This window comes from Balaenoptera physalus (assembly GCF_965194825.1).
Source record: "Balaenoptera physalus genome assembly, chromosome: 18".
Classification (NCBI taxonomy): Eukaryota; Metazoa; Chordata; class Mammalia; order Artiodactyla; family Balaenopteridae; genus Balaenoptera; species Balaenoptera physalus.
Window position 1 is genome coordinate 65,905,341 of NC_138899.1, and position 19,875 is coordinate 65,925,215.

The following is a 19,875-nucleotide window of genomic DNA, read 5'->3' on the forward strand; positions in this document are numbered from 1 at the left end:
CAGGTTGATTCTAATGTTCCCATGGAAAAACAAACAAGTAAGACTAGACAGGAAAATTATGAAAAAGGAAAGCCCCCCCAAACGATAAAACATATTATAAACATGTTTATAATACAGTAATTAGACTAGAAAGAATAGGAATTGGATACAAATACACCTAAAAATGTTGTGTATCGTAAAAGTGGCACTTCAAATTGGTATCAAAAATAAAGATTTTCAATAAGTGGTGTTGGAATAAGTAAGGAGTTATTTGGGGAAAAAATTAAGTTGGAGCCACACTTTGCAGTACAAGTAAAATTCAAGATGAACAAAACAAAATATTTAACTAAATAGAAAATTAAATCATAAAAGTACTAAAAAAATTCTGGTATCATTTTTTTATTAAATAATTGATAAATCTAAGTAGACAAAAGTAAGAAATTTCCTCATGGCACAAGTCACTATAAATACAATCAAAAAGCAAACAAAAAACTGGGGAAAATATTCTTGAAACATATTACAGCTAAAAGACTAATTTCCCTAAAACACAAAAAGTTCCCCAAATCAACACAATGTTAATAGCCTAAATTTTTTAAATGACTAAGGCTATAAATAAAACTGATTCCCAAAGGAGGAAATAAAGATCGATCTTAAGCATATGGAAAGGCAACCTTACTCATAAAAGAAATGCTAATTAAAACAAACCTGAAATGTCATTTTAAAATCTATCAACTGTGCAATGATCTAAGTTTGGTAACACACTGAGCAAGGAAATGTACAAGGAAACAGGCACTTCCATACCCTGTCAGTGGAAGTGTTCATAGGTGTAACCTCTGTGAAGGGCAATTTGACACTATCTAATTACAAATGTACATACTCTTTGACACAACACTTTGCTGTTCTGGGAATTTAAACTCGCTATATACTACTGTTTGTATATTATGATAGGTACTCAAGATACACTGTTAAGTGATAAAAGGAAGTTGTGAGATAGTACCTACATTATGAAACTGTTTCCATAAAAAAGAAAAGGAATACACACATACCAAGATATACAGATTTGCTTACATTTTAATGGAATTTCTCAGGAGAAGTATGCACAAGAAGCAGATTGGATTGGTTGACTCTGGGGAGGGGAATTGTGTGGCAGAGGTAATGAGATAGCAGAAAGACTATGAAAAGAATGTACCTTTTGAATTTGGAACCATGTGAATATATTACCTATTTTAAAAGTAAATTATAATAAAAATTTTAAACTTCAAAGGACTCCAAATTTTAGAACTAATAAGAGAGTTCAGTGAGGTTACAGGATACAACATCAACAGTGTTCCATACACTAGCGGTAGCCAAAATGTAGTAGGAGAAAAATGACCCCATTAATAATGGCAACAGCAACAAAAAAGTTAAGTGGTATCTATATCATGAAGAAAACTACAAAAATACTGAAGAATATTTTAAAAGGCATAAATAGATGGAGAGCTATTCTATATTCATGGATGTTAAGACTTACAATCACAAAGATGTGAATTCCCATAAATTAATCGACAAATGTAATCTCATTCTCATCAAAATCCCAACAAAGTTTTTCATGACACTTTACAAGAGAATGCAAGGATGTATATACGTTGAGTAAAAAGCAACAGCAAAGATAATTTTGAAGAAAATTATATGGAGCCTAGAGGAAGTTGTGAGGGCTAGCCATACCAGACATCAGAAGGTACAATAAAGCCATAGTAACCGACAGACTATCACTGACGCAGAAAGGGAAAGCAAAGCCACTGGAAAAGAATGGAGAACCCAGAGACAAACCCATGTATATAGGAAAACTTGGTCTCCTTAGCTGGGTCTTTGAGGCTATAGTCTATGCCTCAACAACAGCACTTGAGCTTGTTACCATTTTTACTATATCCCGTGCTTCATTTAGGCATCTAGGTATGACCTACTTACGTATCATCATCATCAGATCTTGGTTCTGGTGGTTCTTCATCTACTTCGATGTCAGAGGCCACTTCTACCTTCCCCTCATCTTCTTTAGGAAGCCATTGTTTTAATGGTCCCGCTGTTAAATGACAGAAAGAGAGATTAAAGCATCTCAGCCTATACATCTCGAGAGGGACATATACCAAAAATCCTATATTGAACATCAACCACAATGGTAAAACCTTTGAATAATTTCCATTAAAACAGAGAATAGACAGGTGACAACTGACACCAACTATTCCACACTGTACTGAAGGTAGTAGGCAACACAAGAGAAAGAAGTAAGAGGAATAAGGATCAGAGATGAGGAGACAAAATAATCCCACTTTGGGAGTAGATGCTTTGATTGTATAGAAAATTTAAGAAAATCTTGTAAAAACTTAAGACTTTCCAACATTATTGCACTACCCTCATTCTTCACTGTTTTTATACACAGTATTCAGTTTATGGTTACGGTTAATCACTGATGTCTGCAAAGAAAACCCAAAGCACACACCCACAAGTTTATCTTTTTTGGTGAGGGGAGGAAGGAGGTGAGGGGGTGAATTAATTGTTGTTATTTAAAATGTACTTTTTGGGAATTCCCTGGCGGTCCAGTGGTTAGGACTCCGTGCCTTCACTGCCAGGGGTGTGGGTTCAATCTCTGGTTGGGGAACTAAGACCCTGCAAGCCCCACGGCACAGCCAAAAAAAAAAAAAATCTTGACTCTCGTGATTTCAAATAAAGCCCACATACTATTAAATACTTTGCAAACATTAAAAAAAGAATGAGGTAAGCCAGACTTTTAAAAATCAAAATTTTTTTTAAAAATGTGCTTTTTTTCTCTTGGGAAAAAAATCAGAATGAAGATAGTACAATACTTAATTTTTTTATAGAAAGCAGCATCCCCTCAACAACTCTAAGATTCCAATGATTATGAGATGCACATATTTTATACACCAATAGCAAAGAAAATGTTCCCAATAAAATGGCACAATGTTTTCTTAGCCCTTAGAATTTATATTTTATAAATATAAATTACTATAAGAACTCTTTTAGTCCTCCGTAAGCATACATTTTTAATCTTATATCACTCTTGTATATTCATAAAAGTGAAAATATAAGTGAAAAAAATTGGATAAGGTATAACTAAAATTCCTCACATTCACAGTATTACTCCTCTGAATTGTTATTTTTTTAACATATCAATCAAATATTTTTGGACCCCAATTCAAAGAGGCCATAATAAAACAATTCATGAGACAATCAAGGAATTCTGAATTACTTTTTGAATCAATGATGTCTGAGGTTTTTTGTTTGTTTGTGGTAAAAGAAAAAATAACATAAATTTACCCTCTTAACAATTTCCAAGTGTACAGTACAGTATTGTTAACTATATGCACATTGTTGTACAGCAGCTCTCTAGAACTTTTTCATCTTGCATGACTGAAACTCTACTCCCATTGAAAAACAACTCCCTATATCCCCCTCCCCCCAGCCCCTGGAAATCACCATTACACTTTCTAAGAATTTGACTCCTGTAAATACCTCACCTAAGTGGAATCTTGCAGTATTTATCTTTCAAGACTGGCTTATTTCACTTAGCATAATGTCCTCAAGGTTCATCCATGTTATAGCTTGTGACAGGATTTCTTTTTTTTTTTAACACTGAATAATAATCTATTGTATGTATATACCACATTTTCTTTATCCATTCATCCACTGATGAACATTTAGGTTGCTTCCACATCTTAGCTATTGTGAATAATGGTACATTGAACATGGGTGCGCAAAAACATCTGTTTGAGATCTTGTTTTCAATTTTTTGGTATATATACCCAGAAGAGGGATTGCTGGATCAGGTAGTTCTATTTTAAATTTTTTAAGGAACTGCCATACCATTTTCCATAATGGCTGCACTATTTTACAATTCTACCAGTGGTGCATAAGGGTTCCAATTATTCCACATACTTGTTATTTTCTGGGTTTTTTGTTTTTTGGTTTTTTTTTTATGGTGGCCATCGAATGAGTGTGAGATGATAGCTCTTTGTGGTTTTGATTTAAATTTACTGATGATTAATGATGTTGAGCATCTTTTCATATGCTTGTCAATGATGTCTGGTTTTTTCCCTACAAAATTTAAACCTTGGTGCAATCAAGAACATTGTTGAGACAGATTTTCTTAAAAGAATCCACAAAAGAACTAAAAGAATTCACGGAGAATTAAAAATGCTGGTTTCTTAAGTTGGCTTTAAAATTATGTAGATCTAGCCTACTTTCAACTACCACTTTAGGAATTTTGCTAAGTATGTCTACAGTAGTTAGCTTTCCAGAATAATAAACCACCACATAACTTAGTGGCTTAAAACAGTAACCATTTATATAGGTCACAATTCTGCAGTTGGGCGATTTGGGCTGGGCTCAGCTGGTCGGCTCTTCCGGTCTCAGCTGGGCCCCTCATGGCATCTGCAGTCACTTGCCTGGCCACCTGGAGGTTGGCTGGTCTAGCATGGCTCCACTTGGGATGGCTTGTCTCTCTGTTCCACACGGTCCCTCATTTTCCAGCAGGGCAACTGGAGCTAGTTGAGAGATGGACAGGAGTCCAAAAGAAAGAGCAGAAGCTCCTTAAATACTCAGATTTGCCACACCATCACTTCTGCTGCATTCTACTGGCCTAAGCAAATCACAAGGCCAGTCAAGACTCAAGGGAAGAGGGGAAGAAAAACATTTAATGATGGAGGAGCTGCAAAGTCATACTGCAAAGGGCATGGATACAGGGAAGAGTGAAGGACTGTGCTCATGTTTGTAATCTACCATAACATAACTTTCCCACACAAACTGTACAACCATCTGGTTCCTAGGTGTCTAAAGAGTATTTCACTTTAGTCTCCAGGAAAAAAAAAAATCCCTACCCTCTGTTAGCAAGTGGGATTAAAAATAGGAACTTTCCTCCAAAGGTGGAATTAAGAGCAAAGTGTGGCTTTTTTTTTTTTATTGGTAAACTGTTACATGACTACTCATGTACTCACAAGTAGAAATCTCACCACACTTACATTTACCTATTTAAATCAACATATTTCATCCCAAGTCATAGCCCATGTTACTTCCTACAGTGCATTAAATAAATGAAATAGATTGATATATCTCATCTATGAGGTAGTCTGGCTAATTAAAAGCAAGCCAGAGTATTCCTCCTGGTGTGGGAATCTGACAGTTTTTATTTTCCTGTCTTAGGAAGACAATTTTGGGAGGCTCTTATTTTTGTTTAACAGGATAGAAGAAAGAATGAAAGGCTAACTACAGAAATGTAAATCAGCTGTTATCAGGATGTGCAACTATGATGTTACCAAGGCAACTATGTGGCCTGAAAACTTACATTAGAAAAATAGAGGTTACCTTCCCACCAAGGATTCCCTTGGAGTGGTTAAACTATAAACAAAATTACTGACCTGAATTAATTATGCACATGTAAAAAAAATACTTCTCTTTGAAAGAGTGTCACTCTTACTAGTTACATTCATTTAAAAGGATTTTGTAAAGTCTTGCTATTTCAAACTTTTTAAAATTAGCACAAATTAAACATGTACTTAATAAACCCTCATTTTTATTTATTTATTTTTAATTAATTTATTTATTTATTCTTTTTGCATTGGGTCTTTGTTGCTGCGCACGGGCTTTCTCTAGTGGCGGAGAGCTGGGGCTACTCTTCGTTGCAGAGCACGGGCTTCTCATTACAATGGCTTCTCTTGTTGCAGAGTACGGGCTCTAGGTGGGCAGGCTTCAGTAGTTGTGGTGCACGGGCTCACTAGTTGCGGCTCGCGAGTTCTAGAGTGCAGGCTCAGTAGTTGTGGCGCACGGGCTTAGTTGCTCCATGGCATGTGAGATCTTCCCGGACCAGGGCTCAAACCCGTGTCCCCTGCATTGGCAGGCAGATTCTTAACCACTGCGCCACCAGGAAAGCCCAAACCCTCATTTTCAAATGGAACTTAGAGCTAGAAACATCAAAGGAATTTATTTTCAAGGAGTTGGATATTTAAGCTAAAGACTGACGAACGATATATGAATCGTGCTTGAATGTACGACAACGAATCCTTAAATGCCTTTATAAATTGTGTCTATTACACCTGTAATCAAAGTTATTAAAATTTACACATGCAGAAAGTCTTTACAAAGACTCCATAGAGCTGTAAGAATAATTAGCATTGTAATTTCCTTATCCAACTTGATAGCAATACAAATATTGGCAATCCCATGCCTTTACATAAAGTGATAGTAAAAACGTGCTACGGCTGTATTTTCGTTCACAAAGACATGGTGACTTACTAAGTTCTGGGCATTATACCAGGCGCTAGGGATGGAGAGGCCAAGTGGGGTGGTGATCAAGACAAAGCTCTCAGAAGCTTAGAGTCTAGTGAGGAAGAAAGATATTAAACAGGAAACTAAAGTGAACTTTACTTTTATGATCAGAGAATTACAGTGTCTTGTGGGATATTAAGCAGGGAAACCAAACTTAGAGGAATGCAAAGGAGACGTGCCCTGATGTTTTCTCAGGCATTTAAAACAGTGGTTCCTGGGGGACTTCCTGATGGTGCAGTGTTAAGACTCAGTCTTCCATGGCAGAGAGGTGTTTCAATCCCAAAAAAAACAAAAACAAAAATAAAAAACAGTGGTTCCAGGCTTCCCTGGTAGCACAGTGGTTAAGAATCCACCTGCCAATGCAGAGGACATGGGTTCGAGCCCTGGTCCCGGAGGGTCCCACATACCGCAGAGCAGCTGGGCCCGTGTGCCCCAACTACTGAGCCTGAGCTCTAGAGCCCATGCGCCACAACTACTGAGCCTACGAGCCACAACTACTGATGAAGCCTGCCCACCTCGAGCCCGTGCTCCACAACAAGAGAAGCCACCGCAATGAGAAGCCCGCACACCACAACAAAGAGTAGCCCCCGCTCGCCGCCAACTAGAGAAAGCCCACGCGCAGCAACGAAGACCCAGTGCAGCCAAAAATAAATAAATAAATTTATAAAAACAAACAAACTAACAAAAAACAGTGGTTCCTTGTCAGTGGTACACAGGCAGTAGTTTAATTGAGATCCAGGTTTTTCATAGCAATCACTAAAATTTCAAATAAAATTGCTACTGCATCTTTTTATGGCCTGAATTTAAATGACAAACATAATAAGGAAATGTCTTTCATGCATTTAACCAATATTTGAGTGTGAACGAATCTGAGTATGAGACTGAATTAATGTGAAATTGTCAGCGGCAACTAACAGAGAAAAGACAGAGAGACCGTAGACAAACTTGAGGATTTACAGAAAGCTTATTAGAATTTTTTGGATTAAAGGGAAGCATGTCAATCAAGTTACAGGCTCTTCCACTCATTCATTCCAATTATTAACTGATTAAGAATCTCCTATATTCCAGACACCTTTGTAAAGCCCTGTCCGGCAATATAGGGAAAAGCAGGGAGGGAAGGGTATCTGCTGATAAAACATCAGAAATGGCCGAGAGGTTGCATCAGAGTGAAATCTTACAGGAGGAATTACTTTGGCAAAGGGAGGAGTCTTTAGAAAGACTCACCTTTCTAAACTGAGGGAGAAATATTTGCTGATGGAGAAGTGCTAGCAGCTCTGGTGCTGGGAGAGGCCATCCGATCTTTCAGGCACTTAGAGTCTGCAGAGTATGGATTTTATCCTGAGGGTAAGGGAGAATCTTTTGCAGGATTTAAAAGGATTTTTAGGATTATCTGGCAGGGGTGCAGAGGGAGAGGTAAAGTAAGAAGAGATGACCAGAGACAGGAAGTCAAGCTTGCTACAGGGACAGGAAAGATGGGGTGAGGCCAACAACAGAGTTAGAGGCTGAAAGAGCAGAGAAAGCACAGCTGGGGTGGGAGGGGATGCCTGCAACCTTAGCAGGTTACAAAAGAAAATACCTACATTTTGCTTTGAATCTACCCTTGGAGCCAAGTTCCTATGTTTAATCCCACTTGTTAGATTAAATTACTCATATATGCCTAATGTAAAGCCATCCATTCGAAAATGCAGTAAGTTCATGAATTAATTAATTTGGTATGCAAGATCAAATGAAGTTTTCTATGACTCTCTCCAAGAAGCACAGGAACAAACCCAAGAAGACACATCATAGCCACCAGTATGTCACCTTCGCAGTGTCCTGAGAGATGGGCGCCCCCCCTCCTACCTGGTCTGTGGCCCCAGCCCTTGGCCTCCAGCCCAAGCCAGCCCAGCCCAAAACTTCTTCCCCAATGGCCCCCAGCCCCATCCTTACAGATGATGTTTCTATCCCAGGATAGAAGGGGAGAGAGCAGACATGCAATCACACTGCCGTCTGTGGTTTGAAGGTACTTGAAAGAGAGCCCTGAAGGCAGGGATGCATTTTCTCTCTCTCTCCCCACTGCACTGCTACCCCCGCCTTGAGTTTTAAGTGTGGCAGCTGAGATAAGTAATAACACCGAAGGACTTCATCTACTCAGGGACTCTGGTCCCTTCTCTGACGCCTAGATTTTAATCATACCGTCTTTCTCCGTCTCTCAGGCCTGTGGATCTGCAAGTTCTCCCCACCTGAAATATTCTTTCCTCAGTAAAATGCTGTCCATTCTTGAAGACTCACCTTTCACAGAGATTCCCCTTTTCTTGAGCTTCACAAACTGGCAGACTCACTCTTCAGAAACAGTCGGGTACTCTTGCATTATTCTCAGTGTTGTTCTTTAACTTTGTAACCACGCATCCGCCTCCATCACTATCAGGTTTCTAACCAGGCCTCCGCCCCGCCTCAGCCTCGCCTCTCCGCAACCCCAGCCCTGAAACCTCGCCCCTGCGCAGGTGTTCTTTGTTTGATACCTGCCTGCCCCAAATGGCTTTGCTCGTAGCAGTTTACACCTGCACACACAGCGGAGGACCAAATCCCCACTGTGATAGGAATTCCCTCAAACTTTAGAAAGTAACGGTTGGTTCCCCTTAAAGTCAACAGCAGCATAATCTTGCTAAACATTGGAGGCAAGAAAAACCCAAAGCCAAAAAAACTGTATTAAGATGTATTTTACGGCCCACAGGATGGTAATTTGAGTCTGCTGAAGAGCTGTCAGAATAAACAGACTCCGTGAGGCAGCACCAAACACTATCTCATCACCTACAAAGCCACTGGTCCTTCCTACCTAACATTTCATCACTTGTCAACCCATCACATTACAGAAGATATCCTACTTTTCTCTGAAGTTCAAGTCTTTTGTTAATGGCATTTGGAACAGGCTTGGACAAAGCAAATCAGCTTCTGAAAAGGCTTAGACACCCTCCCAATTCTCTCTCCACGCTATTTTTATCCCCATTCTGCATTTACACGTCTGACAAAATCCCGCAGGGGACTGATTATGTTCTTAAAAGTAAACTACATACCAAATTCTCCATCGTTGGCAGAAAATGAGCTACTTGTTAGATGTGCTGCTGTCAAAACACTCATTAAAGTTCCCGGTGTTTCAAGCCGCCACTGTTTCCTGTTTTCTGGAATGCCTTCAATCACAATCACTCGGCCGTCTGAAAAGGAGCCTGGATTATTGAAACTAAAAATGCTTCATTTGAGTTTTTATAAAATGACAGAATGTGAGATCCTTGGAGGTAACCTAATCCCACCCCTCATTTTATTAGCAAGGAAGCTGAGATACAGAAAAGTTTAGCGACAATATTATCATGTACTGTTGGGCAGGAGAGTCATTTTTTGCCCCGTAAACTGGCTGTTTTGGTATGTTGACATTTCTATTCTATTTATTTTAAATTAGGTTTCCCCTCTTACTGTCTCATTGGCTTAGGATGGATTAAATTGTATTATGTTTGCAAGCCCTTTCTTGTAAATTTGATGATATGCAATATATTTTGTAATAGTATAAATATGGGTCAATTCACACACTTTTAATTACTAATATCAGTGATATACTTACAGACTTCAACTTATAAGATGGGTATAAATTTTAGCTCTCCCCCAGCCCCATGTTATCAAGAAGAACATAGGAAATAGGCAATAAAAATCTCCACCACCTGTAAGATCACACCCAGATATTGCTGGGACTCTCTGCTAAGGAAAGACTATGCCAGAAGCCCAAATGAAAATGAAGGAATTTAGGTTGAAAATATCATCATATCCTAAACACTGCTAACATGGAAATAGCACATTGGTTTACAAAGCAATTTGATATATATCTTTGCACTGACTCTCTAAATCTTGTGGGACAGCTAATATTTCAGTTCTGATGTTACTGAGGAAAAAACGACCCTCTAAGAAACTGCAAGGGAGTTATTAGGCTAGCACGGGAAGGCAAATGAAGCCACCTGTCTCTCCTTGGGAGGAAGGTGGGAACCTGGATCTTTCTTCCTTTACATTCTCATAGCTACAGTGGCCAATTGTCTAGAATAATTAGTAGGCAAGTCTCCGCAGAGGTAGGGGAGAGACCAAAACAATATCTTTGAAAGGTATTTAATACAAGTCTATCGGGATTGTACTGAAAACTGAGAACTGTCAAGTCAGGGTGAGCGCTAGCATTTGGGGTGAACACAGCTGCCTTTGGGGCCTCGCTCTCCTCTTGCTGACAATTTGTGCCACTGATGTCAGCCTCACCCTCAGGCACAGTGGAGCCGGTGGAGGTGACGTCGGCCGCGGCCATCATCTGTAGCAGAGTCTGAGGAGGCCCAGCATCCCACTGTCTCCTGTCCTCTGCAGCGGCAGCATCTGGGATGAACAACCCTGGGTGTAAGGAAATAACTCGTTGACCTCAAAGCAGTCCAAGTGTGACTAACTGCAAGAAATAGTTCTTAGGAAACCTGGAGTCCATCAGCTGGTACCTTCAAAAGCAGAGAAATCACCACCCTCAATCTAATACAGATTGCTATGGACCGAATGTTTACATGCCCCCCCCGAATTCATATGTTGAAACTTAATGCCCAGTGTGACGGTATTAGGAGGAGGGGCTGTGGGGAGGTGATTAGGTCATGAGGGTGGAGCCTCATGAATAGGATTAATGCTCCTATGAAACAGACCTCAGAGAGCTCCCTCATCTTTTCCGCTAAGTGAGGACACAGAAAAAGATGGAATCGGGCCCTCACCAGACCCTGAATCTGCCAGCATCATGATCTTGGACTTTCCAGCCTCCAGAACTGTGCAAAACAAATATTGTTTATAAGTCTCCCAGTTTACGGTATTTTGTTACAGTGGCCTGAATGGACTAAGACATAGATAGATCATAACTTATAAGACTGCAATTATAAACAGGTTTAAAATTGTTTCACTTTTATTATTAACATTGGACTGACTAGCCAATATATTTAACGTTAAAGAAATATTAACGGCATGAATGGACAAATTCTTGAGGCATTTACGTGAACTTTAGTCAGGTTCCACAGAAATGCAACTGTTTCATTACCTTAATTTAAAAAATAACTTGTGTTATCATTTTCTTTATTTATTAGTATGTTTCATTATAGGAAATCTGGAGATCAGATAAGAAGAAGGAAACAAACATTGCCACAATCCCACTCTCCAGAGACTTAAAATTTCAAAATTTCCTTCTTGCATATAGTTTCTGCTTCGTTTTGAAACAAAAAATGGGCCAAATATTACACACCCTTTTATAACTTGTTCTTTTCAATTAGCAACATACCATATCTGTATTATTAAATATTGTTCTACACCACCATTTTAAAGCAAACATGGTATTCTGTTTCATGGATATATTATAATTTAACTAATTCTTTTTTGCTGGATTTTTAGATTGCTAGAATTTTTTACTATTATAGACAACACTTTAATGAACTCATTTGTAGTTAATTTTTTTGACATTTATGATTATTTTCCCTAGGTAAACTACTGAAAATGACAATTCTAGGGGCTAGTATTATAATATTTTCTTTACCAAAGGCTTTCATTGTGAAAGCTGAATCTATTACTAATTTATTCTGTGATTTTTTTCCTATGTATTTTGAATAGCTAATTCTTCCCTAGCCAAAAAAAATACTCACCTATATTTTCTTTCATTTTATTTTCTGATATATAACTTCATTTTTTTACATATAAACTCTTTGATTTTATTTTGGAATTTGTTTTGTTGTATCATTATATAGGGTCTGATGTCACAATTTCCCCCAAATTGTTAACCAGTTGGTCCTAGAGCATTTATTTGAGTAATTCTTTCTTTTCCCATTGACTTATGATGTGACTTTTAGCATATGCTAAATTATGATACATACTAGAGTTTGTTTCTAAACTTTCTCTTTTTTCATTACTTTTTTTATTCTGGTGCTAGTATCACATTGTTTTAATGACTATAATTTATATAATACAGTTTGATATTTGGAAGGGCAAGTGCCCCTCAATGCTCTTCTTTTCTGAATTTTTTGGCTAGTTAAGAATCTCCAAGATCTCCTCACACCAGAAAAAAATCCTATTGTGCTTTTGATTGAAATTGCCAAAAATCCATATATTTATTTGGAATGAATATTTCCAATATATAACAGTGTTATTTCTCTACATTTATTCAAATAATCTTTAAATACCTCAGTAAGGTTTTATAGTTTCCTTCATATGCTCTGCACGATTCTTGTAAAGTTAATTCTCAAGTTATATGTACACACACACACACACACACACACACACTCACACATATTTGCTGTTGTTACTACAAATGAGATCTAAAGACCAACTGGGAAAACTATTTGCAATACGTACTTCAGGCAAAGGTTCAGTTTAAATGAGTCTTATAAAGAAAAAAAAAATGCCATTTTCAGTAGAAAAATGGATAAAGGATGTGAGCACATAATTCACAAGAGAAATACAGATGTCAATAAACATATGGGAAATTGTTCAGCCTGAATAGTAATTACGGGAGCCCAGTTTAAATTAAGAGACCGTTTTCAGCATCAAACTAATGAAGTGTTTTTTAAAAAAAAATCTAAAAAAAAGCAGCCATGTCTTTTGAGACTTATAATCCACTCTCTTCTCTTCCCAGAGAACTCATGCAAAGAATAACTTTTGATTTCATCCTTTTCGCTGGAATTGCTCACACTGAGGCCACTCAGGGCCCTTGATAACCAAACCCTGTGGGCTGTTACTCAACCTGCCTCACTTGATCTTTCTCTTCCAGTTGATACTGCCAAGCCCTGAGGCTCCATCCAGAACCTTCTCTCCTTCTTTGGCTTCACTCTCTTCTGATTCTCCCAAAACTTGTTTAAACAATACAAGCACCTGTCCTAAGCTCCATTTCCTTCTCGCTCCAGTCCCCGTGCCTAGGTGTTTTCCACCACCATCAAGGCTGACATACTGTGCATATGCTAAGGAAGCCCTGATTTGCCCCAGAGCTTTGGTCTTACTCAGCTAGCACCTTCTAAACACCTCCAGCTGGTGCTCAGAAAGACCTAAACTCAATATGTTACAAATTTAAACCATTACATTATCTCTACTGACCTCCCTCTGCGTGATGTATGCACCTGTTTGGCTGGTGATAGCCTCGTCCATCTGAATTAGAAGACTGGGACCCTCTTCTCCTCCTCAGTCCCCACACTCAGCAGTTCACACCTGGTGTCTATTGTCACTGCACTGGCCTGCCCTGTGCACCTGTCATTTCCCACCTGGACCAGTCTCCTGCCCTCAGTCCTGCCCCTCCACGCATCCTTCACATGGCAGCCAGCATGATCTTTCTCCATCACAAATAACATTTAATTCCCTTTGATTGAAAGTCGCCACATAGGATAAAGCCCAAGCTCCCTGGCATGCCAAGCTCTGTAGGAGAGGTACCCCCTGACTCTCCAGCCAGCTGGCACTCGAACAATGATTAGTATTGGGGCTCAGAAAGCATGTTTTGGGTTTCCTTTCTTTGGCTCATGACAATTCTGTGATTTTGAGGGCAGACCCAGGTTTCATTCATCTCTGAGGTCCCTCCCACCTAGCACAGTCTGGCAGAAGGGAGATTCTCCACAAGATGCCTGCTGAATTGAATAAAGATTTTTCCGGGTAGAAATGAGGCAAAGTGTATGATTCTAGGAAGAGGAAACTGAGGCGAGCCAGGGTGTGTGAATGCTCACATAGCTGCAAGGGAAGATGGGGCTCCAGCAGGCTGTGTGGATCCCATCATCTGTGGAAAGAGAGAGGGGGTGATGGGGCAGGAAAGGGGGGGGGTCACCACAGGATCACGCCACGCAGTGTTAAATGTGATACTATGTGCAAAAGACTGTATCCTACAGGCATTATCAAAACAAAATTTGAGTAGAATAATAATATGACAAGATGACTGTAGCAATTACTTACAGAATGAAGGGGAAATACTAGAGAAAGGGAGGACACATAGGAGACTAAAGCAATTCAGTGAGGGAAAGGGAACAGGAAAATTAAGGGAAGAGCATATATTAAATTAAGCACCTAATGTATCAATTTTCACTTTAGTCCTCACAATAAGCCTGGGTGGCAAGTACTATTCTCCTCACTCTTAAGAGGAAACTGAGATTCAGAGATCTGAAGTAACTTGTGAAAGGGCACACACTCAGAAAGTGGCAGCACCAGCTGGGATTCGAACTCCCTACGGTCTGCAAAGCCCATATGTTTCCTAGCACACGCCCCGCTGAGACAGGACAGGGCAGAGGGAATGAAAGAGGAGAAGACTCAGGGACGTCTCAGAGTAGAAACCACCCGAGGCATGACAGCAGGGCATCACCGGAAATAAAGGCCCCCTGGGAAGAAAGGACTCAGAAGCTGGATTGTACACACGCCGAGGCTGAGATGCTAGTGGGACTTGTTGATGGAGCCATCCAGGAGATGCTGAGAAAGATGGATGAGTGTGGGCTGGGACGACCAGAAGCTGAGAGAGCAGGTGAAACTGCCCCCAGGAGACGGTGTGGAGCCGAGAGGAGGGTGGGTCCCAGGGGCTGTGACACCTGGGGTGGGCAGAGTCAGAGGGGCCAGGTCTCCGTCCAGTTCAGGGTGAGGTGGGGGGCAGGGGACAGTCAAATCACGGGAGACGAGTGAGGAGGAGAGCATTCGAGATGACTGCCAATAAAAGGGTTCCTTCTCATCTGCAGCTTTGAAGGGACACATACCTGCTTCCAGGCAACAGAGTTCTTCAAATGCTTTGTCTGTATAATCTTCATGCTCCTTTATACATTTATATTCCTTAAACTTAATGCCGTCCTCAAAGGTCAAAGTTTCACTCAGTATATCCATTGCCTAAAGCAATTTCATGGTGTTTCATGAGAAATAAGCCATATTTTGGGGGAAAAAAGTTTGAAAATTATTTCATGCTCCCAGTAATAACATTTACCGAGGTATGCAGTAAGTATTCAATGTATGTTTATTACATGAGTCAGTAGGGTTTTAAAACTAGAACTGTGTTGGAACATGATAGAAGCAGGAATGTGTTCGTTTCTTCTCCCTGTCAACAGTGACAAGAACTGATCACGTGGCAGCTAATCTGATGCAGACTTCCTGCCTTCAGTCTTATTCTCCTGCAGTTCCATTCTAAGGAACTTTCAAGGTTAGCTCATCTATGCCCTGCTTTAAGCTTTAACATTCCCAATCAGGTCCCTGAAACTGCTCCTAATATTCCATAATTAAAATTAAAATGATCGCTCTATTTCAAGCATATCAAAGCAGAGAATAACAAAGGATGAACAAACTCGTAGATAAAACTGTTTGGAGTCCATTCTTTTTTCTAGCGGGCCAACTTCAGTGCCTCACTTCACAGAAGCACCATGGATGCACCAGCCCTCGGGTCCCAGGTCCCAAGAGCTGCTCCCTCGTCCGGGACACTTAGAGGCCTAGTGGTTACAAGTCAGCGCTAACTACCACCACTCTACTGAAGTCTCTGTAGCAAAAGGCTAATAAAAATCTCAAAGATAGGTGGAGCACAGAGGATTTTTAGGGCCGTGAAAATACTCTGTATGATTCTATAATGATGGATACATGTCGTTACACATTTGTCAAAACCCAGAGAATAAGTGAACCCTAAGGTAACCTATGTACTTTGGGTGATTATGATGTGTCAGTGTAGGTTCATCAATTGTAACGAATGTTCCACTCTGGTGAGGGATGTTGACGGTAGGGAAGGCTGCATGTGCCGGGGGATGGGGGCAGGAACTCCATGGGAAATCTCTGTACCTTCTGCTAAATTTTGCCATGAACCTAAAATTATTCTAAAACATGAAGTCAATTAAAAAAAAAAAAAAGAATCCTTCACCACATGCAAACACACAGATCTGAAGGAAATAACATTTTAAAAAGTTTTAAGCCAATAAAAAAAAAGGAAGAAATTGAGTATATAATTTATATATATATATATATAGGTATACACATATTCATACTTAACTTTTGGTAATTTAAAAGGCAAACTTGGAGAAGGTGAAACAGAAACACAAATCAGTTAATTCTGATATTTGTTAGCAGCTCTGGTAAAAAATGGGATTTAAAAAGATGTTGAAATCAAGTAATAAAATGAGGTTTGAGTTTACTATATTCATGCATTTATTGCTGTTTCAATTCAAGCCCATGTGCATAATTGAGATTTACCCAAAGACCAGTACAAAGTTATCAATAACCAATCAAGATCTAAAATAAATGTGCATGGTTTCCGGATAACTGCTCATTTACATGTTTTTTAGGTGAGTGTATTAGTTGTTGACTATATATTATGTCTTCTATATTAATCTGGCTATAATTTAAAAGTTACTATTATGAAGAAAATAGCTCTTTTATAATAGAACAATAAATTAAAATGGAATAATCCATCTATAGGAATAATCTCAAGTTTAAAAAGAATGGAAGGATAAAAAATACTTTGGAAGACTTGTCTGAACACCAGACATCCTTCTAGGAAGATTTTAGAAAATTCTCCCTACCCTCTATGGGAAAAGTTCATGAAACATGCTATTAAGACACTCATTTTCTCATCCCTACTAATGGAATTTTACTTAATGGCATACCTCTTCCTCTTGGAGGGTGTCTCCATCAGAAATACATTTGTCTAAATTAATTTCAAACTTTACCCCTCTCTAGAAGAAAGCAAGAAAAAAAATCTGTTTTGCATTCCAATAAAAACCGTAAAATTACAACTCCCAATTTGACATTACAGATACTTAAAACCATTAGTCTAACATCACAAAATAAGGCAATTCCATAAAATAGTAGGGGGTGAAATCCTAGCGGCAACCCAGATTGCAAGGTGCAGATCCCCAGCCAGATTTTTAAAATGAAACTTTAAGACAAAATGTTTATTACCTTAGCTTTATGTTTTTGTTCTGGAATTTTACTTTCCTTTGTGTTCTGAAGTCCAATTTGTTTCAAGTCTCTTTCAATATCCTGAAAATTTAGAGAAAAATTAAAATCTAGCATTTAATATTGATCAGACAATTATATTTTCACAACCCCCCTGAATTCACAGCAGGGTCTGTTTACATTATTTGATTTCTTGAATGAATCTGATGATTGATTTGAGAATGAAAACATACCTTTTGCAAAGGAAAGTTAACAACAGTCCACTAACAACTTGGGCACAGTGTCCATTAACGTGAAATATTAATACATTTAACACTGGCATTGCAGTGGGCAGGTGAAACGCTACAATGTGACAATGTTTATCACAGTCCAATACAACCTAATCTAATTCAAGAACGTAATTTTGACTATAAGATCCTTCCGTTAAGAGGCTTATGATCTTAATCAGGAAAACAAAAAAGTGCACAGCTCATGACAGTATAAAGGAAGGAGGGGGCTCGAAAAATTGATGGGCAATTTGAAGGAGGAGGAGAAGACTGTAAAAGTACTGGCAAGCATTTCAAAGGAATGGTCAAGAGGTGAACTTTAAATCCTGAGCTTTCTCGGCGTTCAGTCCTGGGCCCTCTGCCCCTCTCTTCCTTAATACACAGGGGTCTCAGTAACTCCCATGAATTTAAATGCCATCTTTATGCAATGACTCTTAAACGTGTCTCTTCCGGTTTGATCTTTCCTCCCCTCTGAGCTTCAGACTCACATATTCGGCTGCCTGTTTGGTACCATCTTCACTTTAATATTCATTCCACAACTTCATACTGAGCACCCACTACGGGCCAGATACTGTCCTACACAATGGGTTGGTGCAGAACGTGACCAGAAGGTCCCTGCTGACACGGAACTCACATTTTACTGGAGTAAGATAGGTAATCAATGAGTTAAACTAATGACATAATTTCAGAAGGTGTTAAATGTTATCAAGAAAATAAAACAGGGTAATAGCATAGGAAATGAATAGGGGATGAGAGTAATACAGGAAAAGCCTATATGGCATTTGATTTAAGCCCTGGAATGGTGTTGGACCTTGGCTTATGAAGGTCTGGGGAAAGCGTGTTCCAGGTGGAAGCGAAGCGGGGATGTGATCTCTCAGATCTTCCTGACTCAACACGTCCAAAGTGGTTCTCTTGAGTGCCCTGCTCCCACAAGCTTGCTCCCCACTCTTCCCCATCTTGGTAAAATGTACTATTCCTTCCGAACCAGAAACTTATGAGTCTCCGTGTGTGTGTGTGCATATAAATGCTCTTTTCTCTCCACCATTCTACATTAGGTCCCTATCATCTCCCCCTTAGAATTAATTACTTCCTCGTCTACGTACTTCACACGCCACATCTGTCAGTTTGAATTTTTATCAGTTGTTTGCCCTGCAACCCTGGGAAGGGTGTTTTCCTGCCTTGCAATATTACACACTCTGAAACAGGACATGACTTCTGTGTCTTACTTATATTTGTGAGGTTGGTTGTCTGATTTGATTGTGTAGTCTGGTTGTCTCAATTGCATGAGAAGTGTCATATTGCTTTATTTCTCTTAAAATACAACTACATTAGACTCCTAAGCCCCATCCACCCCACTGGGTGGAAAAATCAACCTCAGTCCACTTTAGAGCTCTCGGCACCACCTCTTGTGAAGGTGTCCAGGTTTTCACAAAGCAAAACACTCAGAGAGGCTGTTCAGCCTTCGCTCAGCATGGGTTCCTCTGACCTACCCTCAGTCAAGCCCTTGGGGCACCTTGAAGATGAAGGGGAAAGACCTCCCAGAAGGAAAAGAAGAGTCTTTTGAGAGCCATTTGATAATTCAGCTCTGCCCGGTTCCCTATTAATGCCAAAAAGGTAAGTTTGAAACAGAAGAGAAATTAACCATCAGATTCACAGACCCACGTGTCTGAGACGCGGACTCAAACACCATCAGAGGACATTCCCGCAAGCAGTTCTCAAACTTGGCTGCACTAACTCACCAGCCAGCTCTTGAAAACGGGATACCTGGGCCCCACCCCAGGCCACCTGGAGCCAAGGTGTTTGAGTTTGGTTTTTCATTATTGTTTTGTTTTGTTTTGGGCCGCGCTGTGCAGCATGCGGGATCTTAGTTCCCCTATCAGGGATCAAACCCGTGCCCCCTGCAGTGGAAACACAGGAGTCTTAACCACTGGACTGCCAGGGAATTCCCTGTTTCCGTTTTTTAAAACTTTCCCACATGATTCTACCGCACAGGGAGGGGCAGGAACAGCGGGCTGGAGCAAACTCCCTGGGAAACGCAGCATCGTCTAAGAACCACCATCACCTGCACAGGTGCTTCCTCCTCAGGTGCCTCTTGGTGGATGAGCAGGTCACTCTTCTTCACCAAATACGTTTTATGACTTATTGTTGAGTCTTCCTTCAACATAAATTATACACAGTCAACAAGGTTGGCTCTGCGTCAGTTCTGAAGGCCACTTTCTGAACGTCGCCCGCTAGACCTGAATGGGATCTAATGAGGACACTGGCCTCGGGAGGATCAGTGGGCATGGCTGGAGAGAGCTCTCTTAGGGCTTCTTTCCTCTATGGCTCCCTCTGGTATCCCCCAAGTGCTTCTTTCCTGGTCTCTCTAGAAAAGTCTGCTGTCCATCTTTCCTGGACGCAGGCTTCCCATCGCAGA

The 19,875-nt window shown here is 39.9% G+C and overlaps 1 protein-coding gene across 1 annotated transcript in view; it reads right to left on the reverse strand.

Annotated features, from left to right (window-relative positions):
• The window catches only part of NEK5 (NIMA related kinase 5), a 65,059-nt gene that overhangs the window by 5,199 nt on the left and 39,985 nt on the right, over positions 1-19,875 (reverse strand). Inside the window, 7 exon segments of the mRNA XM_082434403.1 lie at positions 1,927-2,038; positions 9,348-9,485; positions 10,561-10,671; positions 15,024-15,150; positions 16,902-16,970; positions 17,197-17,277; positions 19,522-19,614. Of these exon segments, the coding sequence (XP_082290529.1) occupies positions 1,927-2,038; positions 9,348-9,485; positions 10,561-10,671; positions 15,024-15,150; positions 16,902-16,970; positions 17,197-17,277; positions 19,522-19,614 (731 nt within the window).